Source organism: Callospermophilus lateralis, chromosome 5, assembly GCF_048772815.1.
Source record: "Callospermophilus lateralis isolate mCalLat2 chromosome 5, mCalLat2.hap1, whole genome shotgun sequence".
Taxonomy (NCBI): domain Eukaryota; kingdom Metazoa; phylum Chordata; class Mammalia; order Rodentia; family Sciuridae; genus Callospermophilus; species Callospermophilus lateralis.
The window spans coordinates 124,262,868-124,286,299 of record NC_135309.1 but is presented as its reverse complement, the minus strand read 5'-3'; the positions used below and the strand labels follow the sequence as shown (position 1 = coordinate 124,286,299).

General features: G+C 40.2%; 1 protein-coding gene and 1 pseudogene across 1 annotated transcript in view; one reads left to right on the top strand and one right to left on the bottom strand.

The window, feature by feature from the left end:
- The window catches only part of LOC143400502 (chondroitin sulfate proteoglycan 4-like), a 55,741-nt gene extending 37,432 nt beyond the window's left edge, over window positions 1-18,309 (bottom strand). The window contains exons 1-5 of the mRNA XM_076857699.2: window positions 18,291-18,309; window positions 15,546-15,709; window positions 10,611-14,171; window positions 8,675-9,145; window positions 4,673-4,849 (exon numbers count right to left, since the gene is read on the bottom strand). Coding sequence (XP_076713814.2) covers window positions 4,673-4,849; window positions 8,675-9,145; window positions 10,611-14,171; window positions 15,546-15,709; window positions 18,291-18,309 — 4,392 coding nt within the window. The remainder of the gene's footprint in view (window positions 1-4,672; window positions 4,850-8,674; window positions 9,146-10,610; window positions 14,172-15,545; window positions 15,710-18,290) is intronic.
- Window positions 14,352-14,651, top strand: LOC143399434 (acylphosphatase-1 pseudogene; annotated as a pseudogene).
- Window positions 18,310-23,432: the final 5,123 nt, after the last annotated feature.

Here is a 23,432-nt window from a genome sequence, read left to right as displayed (position 1 = left end):
TCGGTTTGCATGTAAGGTTGGCCCTCAGCTGGGAACTTGACAGTTAAGCAGTGTTCTACACTGATAGTAAATTTTCCCTGAGGGACAACAGGGGTCAATGTGTCTAAACTGTTTGTACAAACAATGTGGTTTATTCTGGACACTGGCTTTCCTCCTGGAGTCTGGGATTTGGGTACATAGTAGGCAGAGGGCACCTACCTGAACAGCTTTCTGTAAAAATCTTGGGCATTCAGTATCCATTGAGCTTCCCTGATAGAAAACACTTATGTGTTGTCACAACTTACTGGAGCAATTAAGTGCATCCTGTGTGACTTCACTGGAAAACCACTCAGAGCTCGACCTAGTTTCCTCTGGACTTCACCCCATGTGCCTTTTTCCTTTGCTGATTTTGCTTTATATTTTTCACTGTGATAAATGGTAGTCATTAGTATACCAAGTCCTGCAAATCAATGAACCTTAGAGAGGTCTTGGGGCCCCTGAATTACAAGCCTCACAACAAATGTTCCCTCCACAGAGAGAGACCTTCCCAGACCATCCTCTCTGAAATATCAGTATTCTCCAACCTCAAACCATTCTCTATCTCCTTAAATACTTTACAAATATATATATATACAGCAGATCATCACTCCATTTATAATTATTTAATTGACTTTTCCACTGACTCTAAGCTTCATGAAGGCATTCATCCATTTAATATTTATTGCCCCTATAATGTGCCAGATGCTGTGTTATACTCTGAGGATACAACAGGACAAATACAGGTGAAGTCCCTTCCAAAGGGAGATTAGATTTATGTGAGGAGACAGACAATGGATTGTTTATTTGTTTAATATCAGAGCGTAATGGACACTAAAAATAAGAAAAAAGTAGAGTCCCAAAACAGAAAACAGCCCAGTGCTATTTTGCCTGTGATGTAGGAAAGGTCTCTTTGAGAACATTTCCAGCTATAAGCCTGGGTTGCCATAGTCCAATCAGATTCCTGGGAGCAGTAACATATCCGTTTCATAGACAAAACCATTACAGAGAAGCCCTTTAACTAAATTCTGTATCATACAGCTGGAAATCAACAAAATCCCAATAGATTCTATTTGTAATAGTTATAAATCAAACAAAGGTAAAACCTTATTTGACAAATGAACCAAAGCCCTTTGATATTAACTTTCATTGAACAGTGCACCAAGATTACTGACTACAAGTGAAGAAAACAAATTCTTGGGGTTTCTTCCATGTTAAGCCAAGCTTGTCCTGCTAAAACTATTTCTACATCTTTAAATAATTAGTTAGCATATCCTACAGTGTACCTGGTCACTTTCAGATGGTAGAAACACTAACTTTAAATCCAAAACTGTTTATGTTTCTCAGCCAAAAAGAGGAGAAAAGGTTTAATGGTTTTAAAATGTAAAATTTCCACTTAATCCAGCCTAGATTGAATCAAACCAATATAAAATTGCAATGCTACAGTTTCTCCATCCGTCCAAGTCCAGCCAAACAAGACCAGAGCACCTCATGCAAGTTTTACAGTCATATAATCAGAGGATTCAAATTAGGAGGAACTGAGATCACCAAGCAAAACAACTCCTCCCTACAGTTTTGCTAGTAAGTGTTCCTGAAGTTCAAGTGGCCAGTTTACAAACCTTCAACTCCAGTCTCCTAATTTTAATCTGAAAACTTCAAAACCCAGAACAAGTTTCTTTTACAGGCAAATAAATGAATAAACTCAGAAAGAACCGGACTCAAATGGCCTGGATCCAGACTACCAGAGATAAGGTAAGAATGAAGAAAATGATCCTTGCCCCTGCTACTCCTCATTCTCCCCCAACCCCTTGAGATAAAACACTTTTGAGTCAAGGTTGGGGGAGGCAGTGTGGGCAGACCCCTGGAACAACCCCACAGACTGTATTTCCCTAATTTTAGAGGAGGACAGAAACAAAGTCTAGGGTATTCTTTTTCTCCCTCACATTTAAGTATTTCTGAACATCTTAAATTGGCAGATGCATTTGGTATGACAAAGATGTGATTAAGTTGATATTGCATCCTATAACTGAGGGCAACTTGGAGCTCAAAGCTGAGCTGGACATGAGGTTTCAATTCCTTTTCATAAGAAGGCCTAAGCATTGACCATCTCCTTCCTTGGTTCTCCCTTTCTTCAGTTGACTCCAGCCCTTCTCCCATAGCTTTCTAGATCCTGACCGCCCTATTGCCTCCTCTGGATCTTTTACTTTCTACAGTTCTGCACCATGTAGCAACACGACCAAACCCTCTACTACTTTTCCTGGGCAAACCCACTCATTTCAACACAACTGCTGTAGAGGTAGTGGCATAAAACCCACTGCAGCAAGAGCAAGAGCAGATCTGCAGCCTTTTTTGCCTTACCGGGGCGGCGGGGGGGGGACTATTCCTTGATAACATGATGTATTAAAAGAGCCAGAGTGAGACAAAAGTAACAGGGGAATGTGGCAGAGCATTGATGATGAGAGTGTGGGATGTGGACAGATTAGTTTCAAGTCCACTCCCCTCCCTTGTGACCACTCTGCACCTCAATGTTCCCACTTTACAAATAAGGTTAATAATCTCAGCAGTTCCTCTGAAGGGCTATGGAAATGACACTAGTTACTGAAGACCCCCAGTCCTCTGTAAAAACACATGAGATATAAACTTTCATAATTGTTCAATGATGATTGACAGCTAAGATTCCTCACTCTAGCCAATAGCCCGCTTCTTAGATGACTTTGCAGAGAGTGGCCTCAGTAGGAATCATAGCCAAAGTTGTGTGGAAAGCATAAGAAAAATGACTGAAACAGAGGAGCTTAACCAGTTGGCACATAACATTCCTGGGTTACCTGGGTCATGTCTGTGAAGCAAATTCCAAAGCCACAAGTTCCAAAGGCATATTATTAATTTTAATTAACACTGTTAATTTTTCACATAAAATGGAGACATAGAAAAATGAATCAAGTTTTAAGATCACTAAAAGAGCTCAAAAGTCTATTCCTAGATCTAATTATTTTGAACAGATAAACATTAAAACCCCAGTGATCTTTTACAAGGTAACATTTGTTCATTAGATTAGCCCTTGGTGGGCTCCTGGGTATGCCTGCACTATCATTTAATTGGCCCTAGGGTGTTTCATAAATTAAGGGCAAAGGTTAATGCTTCATGTTTCACTGCTATTTGCCTTACTTTCTTCCTGTCCCTCCCTGAGACCTAGCTGGCCTCCACGCTCACCAAAGACCCTTTTCCTATTTGTGTCAACTTTCATCTATTGATGCTGCATCTGCTGCACCATTCTGTGACTTGGTGGTCTTTAGACCACTTAGAAAATAAGCTTTAGAGCTGAGGGTGTAGCTCAGTGGTAGAGTACTTGCCTGGCATATGTGGGATCGATGACCAGCACCACCCCCTCTCCTCAAAAATCCTTTAAGATATATTGGGTTAGACTAGCATCAACAATAACCACAATTTTGTTAGTTAAAGTGGTTTATTTTTTTAAATACCCCTCTAAAAAAAGCATGATGAAGAAAGTAGGATGGAAGAATTCTTGGAATAGAAATCAAAAGAACCTACAAGCTACTGTTCTGAGGACCCTGATTGCTCCCTGGGCTTTAGTTTTCTCCCCTATAGACACCAGGTAAGTAAGGGATACAATATTTATATGTTTAGATGCATTGACATGTATACAATATTTACATGTTTATATGCACATGTACATATAATAAAGTCCTTAGAAGAAGGAATATAAAGAAAGTATAAGTTAAACCCGAGAGAATCTATTAAATGGAATTTTTGAGATGCTTCCGTATAAACTGGCATCAGTGAGTTCACCAGCACCTATGTTGCTGTGTGGCAGGAAATGTGCCGTCCATGCCAGGAGGCTTCCGGCACATCATCCCCTTTGTGTAGGCAGCAGAAACCACATGGAGCTGCTACCTCAGGGCAATCTCCACAAAAGAACAGAAACAAAATGGCTAACACCCCACCAGCTGAGAGATGAGTACCTGAGAGTGCTTGAGAGCTACCCCTGGGGGATTTTCCAGGACAGTGAAAGGGAGCAAAGTTCCCAGATCCGGCAAAATACTGTCACATGACTTCTTTTACCCAACTGGTGTGAACTAATTTTTAGGAATAATAGCTACTGTTTATTGAGTCTAACTACATGGAAGCACTGTGTGAGAACCTAACATCATCTTATTTAATCCTCTCACTCTTATTTAATCCTCCATCCTAATGAGAACAAACTAGGGAACCAAATAACTTGCTCAAGGTCACATAGCTAGTAGTGGGCAGCCAGGGCTTCCTCCCAGATATGTTGGCAACAAAACCCACCACCCGCCTAGCAGTGGCTGTCCATGGGCAGACACCTTCCTAACCTGCCTCCAAAGACCAAGCCTCAGGGAGCATCACAGCAGGTTCATTGGGATTCTTTATATTTTCCAAATGGCACCCAACAGAATGTCCTGGTAATAACTAATATTTATTTAAAACCATGGGATTATATCAAAATATGTATGTGTGTGTGTGTGTGTGTGTGTGTGTGTGTGTGTGTGTGTATATATATATGTATGTATTATGTATATTCATATGCCTTCTTATTTAACATTAGAAATAATAAAATAGAAAACCAACTTGGAAGCCCTAAGGTTCTCATGTTAAGTCAAAAGCATGTAGCACTTACCTGGAGGATCTTATTGGCTGTTATTACTGGAGCTTTGTCATTTACAGATTCAACAGTCACAAAAAGTGTTTTGGGCAAACTCTGTTTTCCAAGCTCCGAGCTATTTGCAAAGATGGTGAAATTATCAAGAAGCTCCTCACTATCATCATGAACATAGTAAATCAGTTCCTTTTCCACCTATAACCAACAAACAACAAAATCACTAATTTGCTCAAATGTGACTTTCAAAATATGAATAAATTGCTATAAAAGAAATTCTGATTTTAAATATCTTGCTAAAGCACAAAAGCATGTCCTCATCCCATGAAGTTTAAGTCCAACAATCAGCAAATTGTGCTGGATGATATATTTTCTAAATTAATACTTTATCCTAGAAATAAGTTTAAGGAGAAAAAGAGCAATTGAATAATGTGATATACAAAGAGAATTCTGGACTGGTAATCAGAAACCCTGAATTCAAATGCTATTTCTAATACCCAAGTGTGGTAGGAGGGGCATATACAGCCTTCCCACCAATGGAAAAACACAATCAAATACAGACAGTACTTGCATATTTAGAATGACTAATTTCTGAAGTTGCTTATTGTTTCATAAAACAATGAAATTTCTCCCCATTGGCCGGATATTTCCTCTTTGGAGACATATGGACCAGGGCAACTATTAAGTTCTCTCAAATTTCTCATTTGTAAGCCAAGTATGCATTGGTCCTTTAATTATTCTTTGTATGTGAGATTATACCTGCTACCTCCTAATCCTATTCCTTCTCCTTCAGAATAATTTTTGTGTGTGTGTGTTCATCTCTTAAGGGGTGCTACCAATGATGAGCTAAAATGCATCTCCTATCATGAAATACATTGGAGTCAAATTGCAAATATTTACTTTTATCCTATAAGATTACATATTTTTAATTAATTCTGAGGCAGTCATCCAATGACTTAGTTTTTCCTTTTCAATTTATAATAACCAAAATTTTGATCAGAATGTCTCTCATGTATCTAAGATTCAGGTAGAAGACGATAAAAAGCCCAGGATCAAAATTAGAGACCAAGAGAATTTTAAAACTTCAATGAGTCTGTGACCCAAATAGACAATGGCAGAGAACTTCCAAATCCCAAATGGAGTTGTTAAACTTCTGAAAAGGTCTCTGAGGTTGTGTTTGTTTTGATAAAATAAAGCCAAAATTTTTAGCAGTTCAACTTCGCCCATTCCTGTGGCGTACTTCCTTTGAGCAAAGTCTTTTGATCTCTCAGAGGTGTTTCTGACATGGGTTGAAAAGTTCAGGAAGGGTCTCAAGGGAGAGTTGTGGCCACTCATACACAGGTGCTATAAGAACTTCTTTGGAGCTCCATGAGCTGAGGAATTCCAGATCACAGGCCTGACCATGGGTTCCTGGAACATGCTATTTTAAGTTACTTTAAAACAAACATGGAAGGTGACACTGATCACAAGATGAGAGAAGTCTCAACTTAAGGCATTTCAGGATCCCAGCATTTACACAACAATCATCTCCAAGGTATTCTTCCTAGAGAAATACATCATTTCTTCAGTAGAGTATCACTTCCCCAAATTACATGTCATTTCATAATATTAATCTGAAGTCCAGGACGGGGTGTGTTAGGGATTTGTAAATTCCTAGACTGAAAACTAGAAAAATGTGACCTAAAATTAAAGGATGAAACAAATTTCCAGAAAATATTGAGAGTCTATGGTCCCCTGTCACTGATCCTGTTCAGGGATATATTGAGTTTTTCCTCTGCTCACACCTTCCTATCCCCTATTGCTCCAGATCTTGCTTCTCACTTCAGGTCAAAAGTCAAATCTCTTCCCTGCCAGCACGTGGCTCCCATGGTGCTGGACCACACACTGCTCCTCACCTGGGAGTCCCTGCACTTGCTCATCCCTCTGCCTGAAAGCTCTTTCGGATACATTCGGCTTGTTCAACTAACCTCCTCCTGGTGTCTGCCATGTGCCACCTTCTCAATGGGCCTTCCCTGACTATATTAGAAATTGAACATCAACATGCCCAAACATGCATACTCACAACCCACACATCAGTAAATGTCCCAGCACTTCCCAGCTCCTTTCCTGCTTTATTTTTCTCTATAGAGTACTAACTTTCATTCGACATGCCATTTGTCTCACATTTATTTTATTTATTGTCTCTCCCTGCCTCCCACTTCCCCCCACAATTGGAACAAAGTTCCATTGGAGTAGGATTGCTGCCTTAGTTCGCCACTTTATCGCCAGTACCTAGTCCTGGCATCCCAGACTCATAACAAACTCAAAAATACTTTCTGAATGAATAAAGGGCAAATTTGAGCAGGAACTCCTTATCTAAGCCATTAACAGCTAGAGTCAGGGATTAGTGTCACTTTAAGAGGAAATGATGATCTCAAAAGCTGGAGAACTCAGGAGTCACAGAGAAAGGGACTGGATGAAACGGTCATCTGGACACAGACTCGTGACCTTGACTCTCCCCTGTGAACAAGCTGCCTGATGACATAGGTGCCTCAGGGAATGCTTATATCTCAGTACACAGATTTCAATCAACAATCCTTAAAAACACACCTCCTGTGAAGCACAGTCCATAACTGAATTGACCAAAATGGTACCAAAATATAGTGCTTGGGCTCTCACCTAGAGTACATGAAGTGCAAAGTATTAATTCAACTCACCCTAGAGCAGGTGGTTAGTATGCAGGGGCTTGGTCTAGCCTTGACTGAGGTCTCTCAAGCCATGATTGAGAGACCCCTGAGGAGGTCACTGAAGAATCGCCCTCCCCGATCTGATGTATAAGAGCTTTTACAGGCCTCAGAATTCTCTGATTCCCCCAGAGCTTCCTAATGCCACCTGAAAAATCTAGCCCCCATGACATGCAATTTAGGTTACATCTCCTATGGACAGGGGTGAGGGCTGCTCCACACTCCATCCCCAAGAAACTTCTGCCACTCCTCAGCCTGTGGAAGACTCCTCGTGCTCCCAGATCGCCCTTCCCTTCAAGGCCTCCATGCCTTGTGCCACAAGGCTGCCTTGTTGCAATGCCAGTCTCTGGTTCATCCTCTGTTATCTCCTCACTCTTCCTCTCCTCAAAGTCTAGGTGAAACATCACTCCTTCATGAAGGCTTCCTTATGCTCTTCCCTACGCCCTTCACTTAGAATCAAATGTACCAGTTCTGTCCTCCTGTCGCACCACTGTGAAGATGCAATGGGAGAGGCAGGAAGAGAAAGCAAATCTGACAATAACACCATTTGAGCTCAAAGCAAAGAAACCTGATAGCAGCCGGGAGTTGACCTTGGTTATTTTATCCTGACTGGATGCCAGATTGACAGTTAGGTCCAGTTCCCTGATTGCAAGGACTGGGAACTTTGAACATGATAGTCTTGGGCTTGGCACAGAGCACAGCACTGAGTATATACTCTGAAAGCATCTGTTGGTTGAACAAAGGAACAATGACTCTAAAATATCTGCCCATGCTTAGAACCTCTGTGTTGCCCTGATATCCTGAGAGGGACAGAAGTATTTTGCTCATCTAGAACTGGGAAGCCAGGGTGATGCAGGAAACTCAGGGCATATAATCACAAGTTGGAGGAATAGAGATGTTTAACCTAAAGAAGATAAAATTCAAGGGAATTTGATAAATGTTTCTTTCAAATAGTTAAAGAACTTTCATGAAGAGAGTTATGATTTATTCTGTAGGATACTAGAATCAGGATCCAAGAAGTTTCTAAGTGGCAGATTTCAGCTCAGCCCAAAGAACTAAAGTTGGCAAGCTTTTAGAGTAGAAGAACCCATCTCAGGAAGTATTAAGTTCCCCATCACTGAAGATGTTCAAGTACCAGTTGGACCCCTCTCTATGGGGGATACTGTAGAAAAGTCCCTAGCATCTGATGGGAGGCCAGACCAGAGCCCCTCCAAGGTCCCATCATCCTCCAAAGCCCATGTGTATAAATGATAAACAGTCAAATTTTATCTAACATGACCAAATATATTAGAGTTATTACCTGTTTCCTGGTAAATTTCATTAGCTTTACTCTTGGAAAATCAGAACTTTGAATATAACCATGTTTTGGTGATTCGAGTAGAATAAATTCACAGTCAAGTCCCTCAAAATACTTGCTTGGAATTTTGAGGTCATCCTCCAGAAGTGCTTTGGATCCACCTTCTTGAACTGTGAAATTCTGTACCTCCAGAGGAATCCACTTAGGGATGATATCCAACAGAATTTCCACTGCACTCACCACTTGGGAATCATTTATCACGTCTAGGGAAAAACGATCCTGCTGTTGGTCGGGCGCTGTCTGCACATAAAGAACCCTGCCATCATCAAGATCCCGGTGTGTGAATCTCAAAGCGGACTTTTCATCTGCACCCAAGCTGCCACCTTCTGGTTCAGATATTTGGAGGTATCCATGCCTTGATGGAGAACTGACTATGAACTCTGCCTCTGGAGGAATATTGGCTTCATTTCCAGCCTTGAGCCAACACACCACACACAAACACACACAAAACAAAACAAAACAAAAAAACATGTTACTGTGTGTAAGAGTCAAGACTATTGATGACCCTAATTATTTTCTATTCATGTCCACAAATGGTTTAAGTTACATTCAGGGTTCATACACAGTTAAACCTAAATCTGATCTAGAGTAGCTCAAATGTACTAACAGATCATTACACATAGCAGAAAAAAAAAAAAAAAAAAAAAAAAAAAAAACAGGATTTAGAAGGTTTAAGTGAAAGAAATAAATTCTATGAGAAAGAATAAGTGACTATGGAAGAAACAGTAGTGGGATCACTAAAATTGCAAGACCTTAGAGAAAAGGTTTTTTTCCCAACCCCACTTTAACCAGCTCAGCATTTTCCATACATTTTTAATTTATTGATTCAGCAAAATCCATCTCAATACTATGCAACTTATTTACAGTCACTGAAGTGCACATGCCCCCTTGTGGTGGAACATATATTAACACCCTGAGCTCTTGATAAAAATTTGAGAAAAGCTAGGAGGGGCCCTATATTCCCTTAGTCAGAACATCTTATGTAGAAAACTGATTTTTCACTTCAACTCACTTCTATTTTGTATTATTGGTTGCATTTGTAATTTTTTTTACAGTCCTGACATCAGATTAAGAGGAGCCTGCACTTGTGGCCAATTATCATTAATCACAGCTCATTCTCCCACACACTTCATACAGGACACCTTCAGAAGAACACTTCCTCTAATTCTGATGAACAGGGCGGGCCCCCCTGGAAGTTTCCAAATAGGAGCCTGAAGAAATGGGAAGGCTGTGGCCTGAGCCCTGGTATTCCACTGGTCTTAGCCAGTTTTATCTATTCATCTCCAGAATCTAAACAAGGCCACATTCCAAACTAAGGAAATAAATTGTGTAATATAATATCCTCTGCTGTTTTAGGACTCCTTTTTATATTTTTTAAATTACTACATCATAATATTACTCAGGTCAAATTAAACAAAAGTAGTTGGCCATAATATATACATCCCTCCCTTATTCCCAGTTCATACTATACTAAATTTACACAAGCACATGAATACATGTGTATGGACTTCAAAATAAGCTTATGTCCCATTTCCAACTAAAGGAAATTGGCAGCATCAAAGTCATGAAACCACTCAGCTTTTCTTCTTAACGGCTTCTTTGAGTTTTTTTAAAGTCACCCACCCGCTATGTCTCAATCTGCAAATATAGTGACGTGTCATTACTTTCCATATAATCTGTAAAGTTAATCAATTTCAACTTCCCATGTTGAGGACTCTTGGTGATTTTTGCATTGAAAGATCTGATTGCCCAAGGTTTGAAAAATAATTCAGATTTTATAATTAATTTCCCTTCATTAACAGGAGATAAATCTACATAAAAAATAGCTTTCAGAAGTAAACAGAATATCCACCATACTTAGTGTTTAGATGACACCCACCTGGAGCCTTTTTCTACTCAGTTTCACTGGTTTTCCTTCTTCAACTACAAGGGTGTTGCTGTGCAGGACCTGAGTGTGAGGCTGCTGACCTTCTGAGCACACCTGAACACAGACACCCACTTCTAAGTGTGTATCTTTCACTTTCACGGTCAGGTTGAACATGTCAAAGTTGCCACTGCCATTATGCCTGTAAACCACTTGTCCTCGCTTCAGGTCATGCTGGGAAAACGAGTAGGACACAGAATTGTTGACCAGGACTCTGCCATGTTTTGGAGGCCGCACAATATGGAATTCAACCTCGAGATCTGTTCTGACATCTTGGTTTGTGGTGACACTCAGGTTGGCTGTGGTGAGGCAGCTGTCCTTTCCTCTCTGTACAAGCAGCCCTGTGTTGTTGGCTATCTGGACATAGGGGTCTGACACACTGACCTCAAGAAGGGACGACGTGTAATGGACACCATCAGTTACAAATAGCACGAAGCGGGCAGAGTCCGCTCCCCTGTGCCTGAAGAGCACATGTCCTTCCTGCAGGTCTTCCTGCCTGAACTGGTAGAGTTTCTTTGTGGGGTCCTTGGTTCGTACCAAATCCCCATTTGGGATGCCCCGCCGGGTGTAGAGCAACTGCCCATCATCAAAATCTAAGTCAGGGTCATGGTAACAGAGATCTTCCAGGGTCAACAAGCGCTGGCCATTCCGCACGACATGGAAGACCTTATCTACCATGCGCACTGGCCTCTCATCATTCTTTAACTCCACTGAAACAGTGACTTTGATTTCTGTAGACAATTGCTCTGAGTCAAGATCCCTGGCCACTCCCTCTTGGCCCGAATCTTTGGCAGAGGCCACAAGAAAGAATTCGTCATACTGGGTCTCAGAGTCATCATGAATATACATCAGCCGTTCACCCACTATGTCTTGATCAGTGAATGTAGTGACACTGTCATTACTTTCCAGAGAATCTGGAAAGCTAATCAATTTCAGCTTTCCATGTTGAGGACCCTTGGTAACTTTGTATTGGAAGATCTGATTGTCCAAGGTTCGAACAAATAATTCAGATTTTGTGATTAACTTGCCTTCTCCTTCTTTTACAAGCAATCCCTTGTTTGTTAAAATAATGTGTGTCCTATCTGTTTTGAAGTTTATTCTGAAAGTATAGTCATTTGATTCTATGTGTTTTGCAATAATCAAAAACCTAAAAGTATCCTGGGAGTCTTCCCTTGGCCTCTCCTGAGGTTCATAACTTATCTTGGAGTCAGTAATATCTTTTTGGCTGAAGGTTGAGTTTGTTTTGAGAACTTTATCGCCGTGTAGCAATTTTCCTTTCTTAGGTGGGGTCAGTAACTTAAAAAGTAGCTCCCTCTTGGCTACTTCCACACCCCATGCTGCAGCCTGCAAATGATCAGAATTCAATATTTGCTGGTTTATGTTACTGACCTCTAGGGGAACATTTTTCAAAAGTGCAATTTTCAGCAATTGTATGGTCACAGGAAATATGAGCTCTTCGCTGACTTTTCCTTCTATGCTAACTTTAAATTTAAAGTGATCGGTAATATTTTCTTGCTGCAGTTCTTGGAATGTACTATGGTACCGGACCCTGCCCCGATCAATGGAACGCTGAGAAAAGGTCCTAACTTGTTTCCATTCTCCACTCAACCCTCTACGCTGAATCTGGCCAAACTGAGGTGGGTGAGTGATGTCATAGCGAGCCTCCATCTCATGTCGTTCACCATTAACTTCCACTGACAAGTTACTCCCTGTGATCAGAACGGATCCCCCTTGTGACACAACCACACCAGTCCTATTGGCCACTTCAAAGTCCCAAGGAACAGCCATGACCCGTAACACGGCTGTATTGCTAACCAGCTCACCATCACTTGCTCTCAGAACAATCCTCGAGTTGTGGTGACCCCTGTGCACATAGAAAATGTTGCCATCTCTTAAATCCTCATGTGTAAAGCTATTAATGGGTCTTCCAGGATCATTGGCATTTTCTAAAAATCCAGCATCTGAATTGAAGCTGCCAAGAACTGAAAAACTAAGACGTGAAGACACTGTGTCAGGGTCTGACACCTGTATTATATTTGGGGTCAGTTGTTTCTTCGAGTTTTCAAACAGGACCAGCAAATTTCCTTCCTGGAGCTTCAAGTATGGGGGATCATTCACTGGAATGACAATAATGCTAAACACGTGTGGAACATGGTTCTGCAGGTATGACGGAATTTCCTTCTTGCTATGGAAAGAGATGAAAAATGTGAAATGATCCGTAGGTTGCTCTGAACCATCATGCACATACCACACTTTTTCTTGCCACAAATCTAACAGAGTAAAAGTCTTCTCCATTTCTGTTTCAGGGAAAACATCTAATTGAATGAATCCATGAACAGGCATTTCTTCTATTTTAAATAGTAATTGAGAATAATTGATGTCCAAATCCTTAAATTCTTCATTTACGTCTACATGTCGTGGTTCCAATAGGGCTCGTCCACCTTCTTGGACCTCCAAGTTATTCACAACCAAAAAATGGCTACTTTCATCTTGGAAGTTAGTCACAGGCACTACAGTGGAATGGGAAACTTCTGACTGAAGCAGGGTTTCCATCACTGTTGTAGAAGGATTAGCATTATCAATGCTCTTGATTTTGCACCCAGCAGAAATATCTTTGGAAATAAGGGCGTCCCTTAATGCTCTCTTTTCTGAGTTGGTTTTCAAGTCTCTTATGCACCCTTTCAAAGAGATTCCTCGAGCAGATTTTCTAGGCACAGAGGCCAGTTCTAACCTCTTCACTTTTTCCCACATTTGAGTATCAAGACCTCCCACCAAGAGGGGGCCTTTGGACACAAATGGTTTGTTTGGCAAAGGCAGCAAAGTCCTCACCCTTTGTGCATCTACCACTAAGTCCATATACCTCTCCCTGAGTTTGAGTTGAATAACATGCCACTTGTTGTCACTAACGAAGCTAAAAGAAGAAAGCTGAATTTTGCTTTCATTTCTTCCTCCATACGCCTTCAGTAGACCCTCATGTATTTCCAAGGCAACAAAATCCCCTTCTCTTCCTGACTGAAATAAAAGCAAGGCTTGTTGGGTTCCAGTTTGCAATGCAAATTCCAATAGCCCTTCCCCTTGAACCTTCCATTCTGGAAAGGTGACATAGGATCTAGAGCTAAAGAAATTGATGGCTTCATCCTCTCCTGCAAAAAACTCATCATTGCATCCTAGTGAGACCTCAAAAACCTTCTTAAAACCAGGATAAGATCTAAGGGACATAAGGATCTCTCGCTGGTTAAATATGACATCCTCCATACATCCACGGAAGTTAGGAATATTTCCATCTAGGTAAGGCACATTGAGTCCCCCGTGGCCTCCTATGTAGATTCCGTGGTGAAAATTCAAATTATGCACCCCACCAGACATTTGGCTAGTTGTCTCATAATGTTTGTCAATAACCAAGAGAACATTATCCTGAACATAATACAGTTTCACCGAATGCCAAACCAAGTTGTCCATATGAACTCTTTGCTCAGAAAGGAGCACTTGTTCACCTGCACCCAAATGCATTCTCACCTGAAAGAGAAAGAATCATGATTAATAAATCTCATCTCATTTCTCCAAAGTATTCTATTATGAAAATGGGACTGGTACCCTAAACTTCCGGGAGTAGTCATTTGTGTGGCTGGGGGCAGTTGGCTTTGTGGTTGCTGGTGTGATTCGGCCCCTTGTGGGGAAGACTAAGAGGGTTTGAGCATGGCAGAAGGGGACACCTTGGTATCAGTGGATTACAAAATTTTGAGGAAGGTGCAAGGGGTGCTTTTCCACAAGTACACTCAGGCTGTGGGTAAAAAGCTAGGATTGGCAGGCTGGGTCCAGAACACTGACTGGAGTCCAGTGCAAGGACAATTGCAAGGTCCTATCTTTAAGGTGCGTCACATACAGGAATGGCTTGAGACAATAGGAAGTCCCAAATCGCACAATGACAAAGCAAATGTCAACCATGAGAAAATCACCTTGAAATTGGATCACTCTGATCTTGAAATTATGAAATAATGGCTTGAATTTAAAATTTCCAATAAAAACTTAGTTTTGGTTTTTATTATTAATAGAAATAGAACTATTCTGTGTTCAATATTAGAATTAGTTATTTTTGTATCAGATATTTGTTACTGTGTGTTCCATGTGTGATGGAACACAACTTCACACAATTCTAATAAATAAAAACACATTAAAACAAAAGAAAAAAAGAAAAGAGAACAGGACTGCTATGATTTGAATATGGTTTGTCTCCACCAAAACTCGTGGAGTTAAGTCCCCAATGCAGCAGTAGAGAAAGTTGTTGGGGACTTTAAGAAGTGATCAAGTCATGAAGAGGGATTAATGCTTCTCTCAAGGGAATGAATCCTCACTCTTATGGAACTGGATTAGGTATTGTAAGAACAGATTGTTAGAACAAGTTGCAAATTGGGGGGGGGGGGGGCGCGGGTTGTTAAAAAGCAAGCTCGACTCCTCAGCTGGATCTCTTGCTTTCCCTCTCACCATGTATCCCCTTCACCATGAGGCCTCACTAGAAGCAGAGCAGATGCCAGAACCCCGTCCTTGCACCTCTAGAACCATGAGCCAAAAGTACAGGTATTTTGATAGAGCAACAGGAAATGAACTAAGGGTCCTCACACCAAGAGAAAGTGAGAAAGAGAGAGAGAGAGAGAGAGAGAGATATGAAAACTCTTCTTACACTTATAAATTTCATATTGAAGTTTGAAAATTTTAGAATCAGAATATTTAAGACATACTGGCAAAACTGAAGATTTCCCTCTATACAAATATCTCACTTTGTTCTAGTGAGATAATAATAATCGACAAATATAGATATATTTTTCTCTTTCTCTTTCACTTTTCTCTCTCTCCAGTAATCCATATTTTAAGGATATATTTTTTAAACCATACCCGTAAGGTTCCTGCTAGAAGTTCTATTATACAATAGTCATTTTTTCCAGCTGCAAGAAAAAGTAACCCCTGTGGCTTGCTGGTTTGAAATTTTAATTCAAGAGATAGCTCAGAGGAAACTTCTAGGATGTTGAGCTCCACATAGCTTTCACCATAAAAAGATGCTATGGGGGGAAAAAAGCATAAGTTAGTAAATTTATTACACGATGACTATTTTACAGTATGCGATCATCCCTTTCAGGAACTGACCCTGCTAAAGAAAGCTGCCTTGCCTAAGGCCACCTGGGTTTTCTGGGGTGGCCCACAGACCCAACATGGGTGTATAAAGTGTTCATTACTTATTATTCTCTCACCCTAACTCAGGACAGTGACAAAGGACATTTCTTCTTCAGAACACTCAAGAGGAGCAGCCAAGGCTTCCACTGCAAGTAAACTGTAATTCAGCTTCTCCCTCTATCCAAGAAGCTTCCCCTCCACGAAGATTGATTCTAAGAGCTCTGGCTAATCAACTTCCCACATGCTAAGTTCCATCTCAGATTCTTCTTCTCCAGGAACCTGACTTGTGACCATTGGGATTGGAAGTAGCCAGAGAAAGCAGATGCTGGAATGGGATTTGGAGCTGAAGCACCCACACCCAAATGGTGATTAGGACTCTATCACCAGGGATAGGTGAATCACAGAGAGCCCTGGCAATGATATAATTTCGCTGGTGGCAATCATACTGGTATGGTGTATGAGTGTAAGGGAACACATTAGCCCAGCTATAAAATGTTAAGCTATGAAAAATATAGAGCAAATAATAACTATGAGGACAATGGAAGTGGTTACTTCCCAACAAATTTGAATGAAACTTTGGGAAAAGATGAGGAAAAGCTAAAACAGATTAGTTAACAATTACTAGTTAAGTGTGAAATCCAGAAGGTGTCAAAGGGAAAATGCAATGTCCTTCTCATCTACAGCAGGAGGGCAGAAAAAGGGGAAACTCAGGAATTGACACCAGATACAGTTTAAGTCCCAAATGGGACAGGCTTGTTCTGACAAGGCAAAGTCACTAGTTAGGAAAAAATGGGACCCTGACACAAGGAATGGGAACATATGGGTTGCTGCATTCAATCATTTTGAGTCCCTAGGCCCTCTTGTACCCTTTGAGTCTGCAGAAGTGGCCCATTTCCCTATTAGGGCCAGTACTCCCCACTTAAAGAGGATGCAGAAGACTCTCTTCACAAAACAACATGTGGCCTGCAAAGATAAGACCCCATTTCTCTCCTCCTGGCCACTAGACCAAACACAAAGGTTAATTTGCAATGTAACCTGGGTGGGGACATGTTAGACTTGATGCACAAGAGCTGAGCTCCTAAAGGAGATGCAAAACCTACTCAAAATGAACTTCTAGTATGGGGGTAGGAGTAGAGGAGGGTGGAATACACATGGGACTGAATGTATCTGACAAGGAACAGGAGTATAAGGTTGATAAGGGCAAGTTTTTAGATTTTGAAGCACTCTTGACAGACATGATGTACAACATATAACACCCTAGCAAAGTCTCCTTAAAATGATGTGAACTCATGCTAAGATGGCTCCTAGAAGCATGAAAAGTGCAATGGACCGTTATAAATGAGATAGACATAGCATTGTCAGGGCATATGGTGGGAGAAGAGATTATAGGGATGAAAGTGGTGCATCCTAGATCAAGCAAGAAGAGGACCAGAAGTCATAAGCAAATTACAACAGATGGTTCCCCAGATCTTATGTCATCCACCAGTTTTGTGCCTGTACCTTTCTCTCAGCTAGCATAATGCGTAGAAAGATTCCTCACTACTAGCTAACGAAGGAGCAAAACACTTGGCTTTGAACGAGTCAGCTTCATCTTACAGACAAAAGCAAAAAAATGGGCTCTAGCTGCACTACAGCTCCTTTCAGAGCAGCCACGAAAAATTCTAGTGAGGAAAATTCCTCCAAATGAATAGAACTGAATGGTACACCTAAGTGTCCACTTACTATGGAACGAGAAATGTTCAGAAGTTAGAATATACAGATTCATCAATAGTGGCAACTGAACCAGCCACATGGTCAGGAGCCTAAAATGAGAAAGAGTGAAAGATCAGGAACAAGAAGGGCTGAAATAGATATGAGCATGATGCAGAAAGAGTTTTATATTGCATGGTAATGCCCACCAGAAAATTCCTACTACACAATTTGTATTGAACAACCAGGCAGAAAAAGTGACTTGGCCTGTCGACATCACCCAGCCATTATGCCACCCCAAAGTAGGTGCAATGGATGCATAATGAAGTAGCCATAATGGAGGCAAGAGTGGGGTCTATATATACACCCTGCTTTATGGGCTCCCTCTTGTCAAAGCTTTCCTACCTACTGCTACTGCTGAATATCCAATGTACCTCCACAAAGATAACACTGAGTTCCCAAGATGTCTCCAGTTCTTGAGGAGATCAATTGTTCACTGGGTGGCAAGTTCACTGCGATCCAAACTTTCTCTTTGGCATGGCCAGTGGTTCATTTTGACAAAAATAGACACATATCCTAAGTATATGTTTGCCTTTCTATTCAAAGCATTGAAAGGAGGGGAGTCTTCCACACTTATTCTATAAGGCAAGCATTACCCTGATATCACACCAGGTAAGGATATAACAAGAGCAGCAAAAGAAAACTATAAACCAATATCCCAAGAATAAGAATGCAAAAAAATCTCAACAAAATACTAGCAAACCAGATCCAACAACATACCAAAATGATCATTCACCATGACCCAGCTGGATTTATCCCAGGGCTGCAAGGATTATTCAACATATTCAAACCAACAAATGTAATACATCATATTACAGAATAAAAGATGAGAATCATACAATCACCTCTATAGATGCAGTAAAAGCATTTGATAAAGTTCACATTCCTTCATGATAAAAATCCTGAACAGATTAAGTATAGAGGACCACACCCCATATAATAAATGCTATATATAACAAATCCACAGCCAACATCATACAGAATGGGGAAAACTGGATGTGTTTTCTCTAAGATCTAGAATAAGCTAAGGGCATGCACTCTCGCTGCTCTTATTCAATATAGTGCTGGAAGTTCTAACCAGAGCAATTAGATAAGAGAGAGAATTAAAGGGCATATGATTGGGAAAAGAGAAATTCAAACAATCTTGTTTGCAAATAGTGTGATATTATATATAAAAATCTACAAAATTTCACCAAAAGAGTATTAGGATTGACAAATGAATTCAGTAGTGTTGCAGGATACAAAATCAACATACAAAAAAATTCAGTAGCATTTTTATAAACCAACGACAAATTTTCTAAGAAAGAAATCATGAAAGCCATCCCACTCAAAATAGCTACAAACACACACACACACACACACACACACACACACTATGAATGACTTTAACTAAGGGAGTGAAAGACCCCTGTAATTTTCACCACAAAACACTAACGTGAGAAGTTGAAGAGGAAAGGAACGATCTCCCATGTTCATGGATTGGAATAAACCATATTGTTAAAATGTCCATACTATCCAAAGCTATTTACCAATTCAATACAACCCCCTTCAAAATACCAATGATATTCTTCACAGAACTAAAAAAAGAAAAAGTCTTAAAATTCATAAGGGAACCAAAAAGATCCCAAATAGCCAAAGCAATCTTGAACAAAAAGAAAAAAGCTAGAAGTGCCACCACACCTGATTTCAAAACATACTATGGTCTATAGTAACCCAAAACAGCATAGTATTCACATAAATACCATGACACAGACTCAATGGAAGAGAAAGGAGAACCCAGGACTAAATGTAGGCATCTACAACCAACTGATTTTTTAACAAAGTCACCAAAATCATACATTGAACAAAGGACAGTCTCTGAGGAAAGGTGCTAGAGAAACTGGATGCCCATACCCAGAAGATTGAGATTTGACCCTCTGTCTCTCACCCTGTAGAAAAATCAGCTTATATGGATAAAAGACCTAAATGTAAGTCTGAAACTCTGAAACTACTAGAAGAAAACATTGGGGAAACACTTCTTCAAGACATTGATATAGGCAATAAAATTTTGACCCCAAAATCATAAGAAACCAAAACAAAAATAGACTAGTAGGATTATACCAAACCAAAAAGCTTCTGTATAAAAGAAACAATTAACAGAGGGAAGAGACAACCCACAGATTGGGGAAAAAAAAATATTTGCCAACTATTTGGCAATCTGACCAAGAATTACTATCCAGAATACAAGAAACTCAAAAACCTTAGCAACGAAACAACTAGTAACCCAATCAAGAAATGGGCAAATGATCTGAATAGACACTTTCTTCTATTATTCAGAAGAAATACAAATGGCCAATAAATAGATGAAAAAATGCTCAAAATCATTAGCCAACAGGGAAATGCACATCAAAATTACAACGATATACCTCGTCTCATCCCAACTGGAAAGGTTATTATCAAAAACTAACAAATGCTGGTGAGGACTATTAGTGGGGATATAAATTAGTACAACCATTATGAAGAACAGTGTGAAATTCCTCAAAAAAACTAAAAATAGATCTACCATGTTATCCAACTATCCCACTTATATAGAAAGAAAACGAAATGGGCACACCAAAGAGATACCTGCACATCCACGTTTATTGCAGCATTGTTCACAATAGCTAAGATATGGAATCAGCCTAGGTGCTCATCAACAGATGGATAAATAAAGAAAAATGTGAAACATTATTCAGACAGAAAGAATGGAATATTATTTTACAGCAAAATGGGTGGAATTGGAGGACATCGTGTGAAGGAAGACACAGAAAGATAAGTATCACATGTTCTCTCTCATATATAGAAGTTAAAAAAAAAGTCAACCTGAATGTAGAATAATGATAACTCAGAAGAGGGGAGGAGGGTGGATGAAGGAGGCTGAATTTCATCAGTGCATGCTGTATGCATGTATTAAAATATATTGACCCCTATTAATGTGCAATTAACCTAGAATAGTCAACAAAAATTTAAAAGTCAATCTTAAATAAATAAATAAAGCCATTAATGATTAAGCTTATTAAAGTTATAATGAAAAGCTAAGATCATTAAAGAAAAAAGCAAGCAATTACAAACCCACCATCTGAGTTTATCCTCTTGGTCTTCCCATAGCAAATCTCCCCGCCTCAAGTTTGACATGCTTAGAGGCTGTATTGTTAAGTGTTCAAAACCAGGAAATGTTTTCTAAATCATAAAACCTACTGCTGAGAATGAATAAGTAACATTAATAAACAATATCCCTATATTTTCCCACGTTTCAACTCTCTGGCACTAAATCAATTCCAGTCCCAGCTGGTGGCCAGAAATTTCCATTGCTTCAGGAGAAAAACAAGGAAGTAGATTAAAAACTTCTGGTTTGACAGCCTGAAGTCTCTTCACTCACAATACTTCCAAGTTGACCCTAATTTGCAGCCCCTAATATGTATCTCAAAATAACAATAAAGGGGAAATACAAACACAGGTGAAATTGGCTCCTGGGAAGAGAAAGGTGATCCCCACCTCCAATGAAGGAAAGAGTGTGGCTTCAGTATCAGTGGAACAAATCAGGCTGAACAGAAATCAGAGATGGCATCCTGGTACTGTGCTGAATCAAAAGGTGGAATGGCTGGATGGAAACTAGAGTTTGTAGCAAGGTAGGTAATTTACTTTTACAGGAAGGTGAATGTTTATATTGACCTGCAGTTTCTCCCAGGAGGGTGGTTCTTTTGTTCATTATATTCACCTTAGAATTAGTTCTCATTCCTTTTTCCAAACTAGATCTTTCTGGGTTTTTGTTTGATTCGAGTTTTGCATTTGTTTTGGCTTTTGATTTACTATTCATTGAGCATTTACAATGTGTAGGTGTTGTCAGGAACTCGGGTACAGAATTAATCAAAGAGGCTTGCTTTCTATCAGAGAACACTGCTCAGAAAGAAGAGTGCACCTAAGTAAAGTCAGGGAGTTGATAAGAGGAGCTCATTTGGGGCCAGCTAGGGTATCATGCAGGGAGCAATGGAAATGTCTAGCAGCTCTCCCAGGCAGGCTGAAGTACTTCCTCCCAGGTACAGGTTATTCTGTCCACAAATGAGGCTGAGCAGTTTGTACTAAGGGTTTAAAAGTGAACACAAGAGACTGTTAATCCAGCAATTACAGCTGCTTGGTTATTAATTGGGAAATGTAGACAGCAGCAGAAGTACTAGGCCTAGTCAAGGGGGGTGGAATGAGTGGATGTCAGCAGGACAGTGGCTACTGAGAAGACCTAGGTGGGTGGAGCAGACAGGAGAGGAGAGAGAAAAGAGAGAAAGAGACAGGTGAACAGGAGGAACTGAAGGTCTGGTCCACAGAACACAGTAGGAGGAGGGGGCAGTTACAGTTGAGGCTGCAGTGATGTGAAGGGTGAATGGAGCAAAGAATCGGAGGGCAAAGGCCACCTCCTTCCATTTAGAGTACCCACAAGTGCGCGTGCACACAGGCACACACATACACACACACACACACACACACAAATGCAGCAGCTGTCTACTCAACTGACGGCCCTTATAATCCCGGTTTTCTTTACTGGCTTTCTTGTTTAATATCCAGGCTCAGTACCACCTCACCCCAAAGTGAATGTAAGATCCTGAGGTGGGCAGGATCTCGCCAGTCTTGGTCATCACTTAATTCTCAGTCTAGAACAGTGTTCTGCAGATGTCGATAAATATGGCCTTGGAAACTAGGTGAAAGAGTGTGGACTCTGCAAAGAGGTCCAGGAAGGAACCAATAGGTAAATGCCACAATCAGATCCCAAGTTAGGAGATGACTGTGGGTAAAACCAGACTCAAAGGAGTGACGGGTTGCAAGGAAACAGAGCAGAACAGGGTAAGATCAAGAGATATGTAGGAAGTAGGACTGTAGAGGAGGGAAAGGGGGCAATCCAAACTGATTTCCAGATTTCAGGCTTGAGATCCACTTACAGGATGGGGAAGCTGGGAAGAGAAGCTTTGGTTCTATTTTTATTTGCATTTTCGATGCATATGTGACAAGAAATTCTCAATGAAATTTTGGAAAACTAACTACTCACTCACCAACAAGATTCCAATGGGCAGAGGGCTACTCACAGAGGGCCTTAAGGAGGCTGAATCCTGCTATGCACATAACTGAGAAGCATTAAATAGCTTTCACTGGAGAGAGACAAGTCAGTTGTAGGTTTTAGAAAAATCTATCTGGTGGTTACTCAAGGGGAAAAAAGGAGTGGGAAAGAAACAATTCAGGAAGTTTTTCTGAAAAATATTTCAGAACAATTTGCTTTCATGGAAAAAGATAATATAATATTTATATTATAAAATTTATATTGTACCTCTTTATGCATTCTCAATCCTCCAAATATGTTATAGGGCTATTACAAGTATAAAAGCTTATTTTTAAAATTAAAAAGAACAAGAACAAAACTTCTCTGCGAAACTATTTGCATTATGCAAAGTCTTAAGAGGAGAACTTACTTAGAAAACAGCTCTCACACACGCAGTTGAGATTCACAATGTCACTTGGAAAAGAAAATCACATTTTGCCCTACAAATCTATTCTTAAGACTTGGCAGAGTGTTTTATTATGGTGTCAGGGTTGTATGCTAACCAACTGAAGTTGAGTATTTACTCAAGAGATCATTAACATTATCTCGAACCTCTGAGAAAGCAGAAACCTACATGGACGAAATAACTTAGCACAAACATTCAATATGCTCTGGGAGACTCACCCTCCTTTATTCATCAAAAGTTAACTGCAAAAAGAAAATTTCTAAAATTCCTTGCCCCAAAACTTGGGTTCTTTACATTTAAGTCAGGATAGAAAGTCAATGAACCAAGATATATTTGCTCCATGGCCACAGGGCAA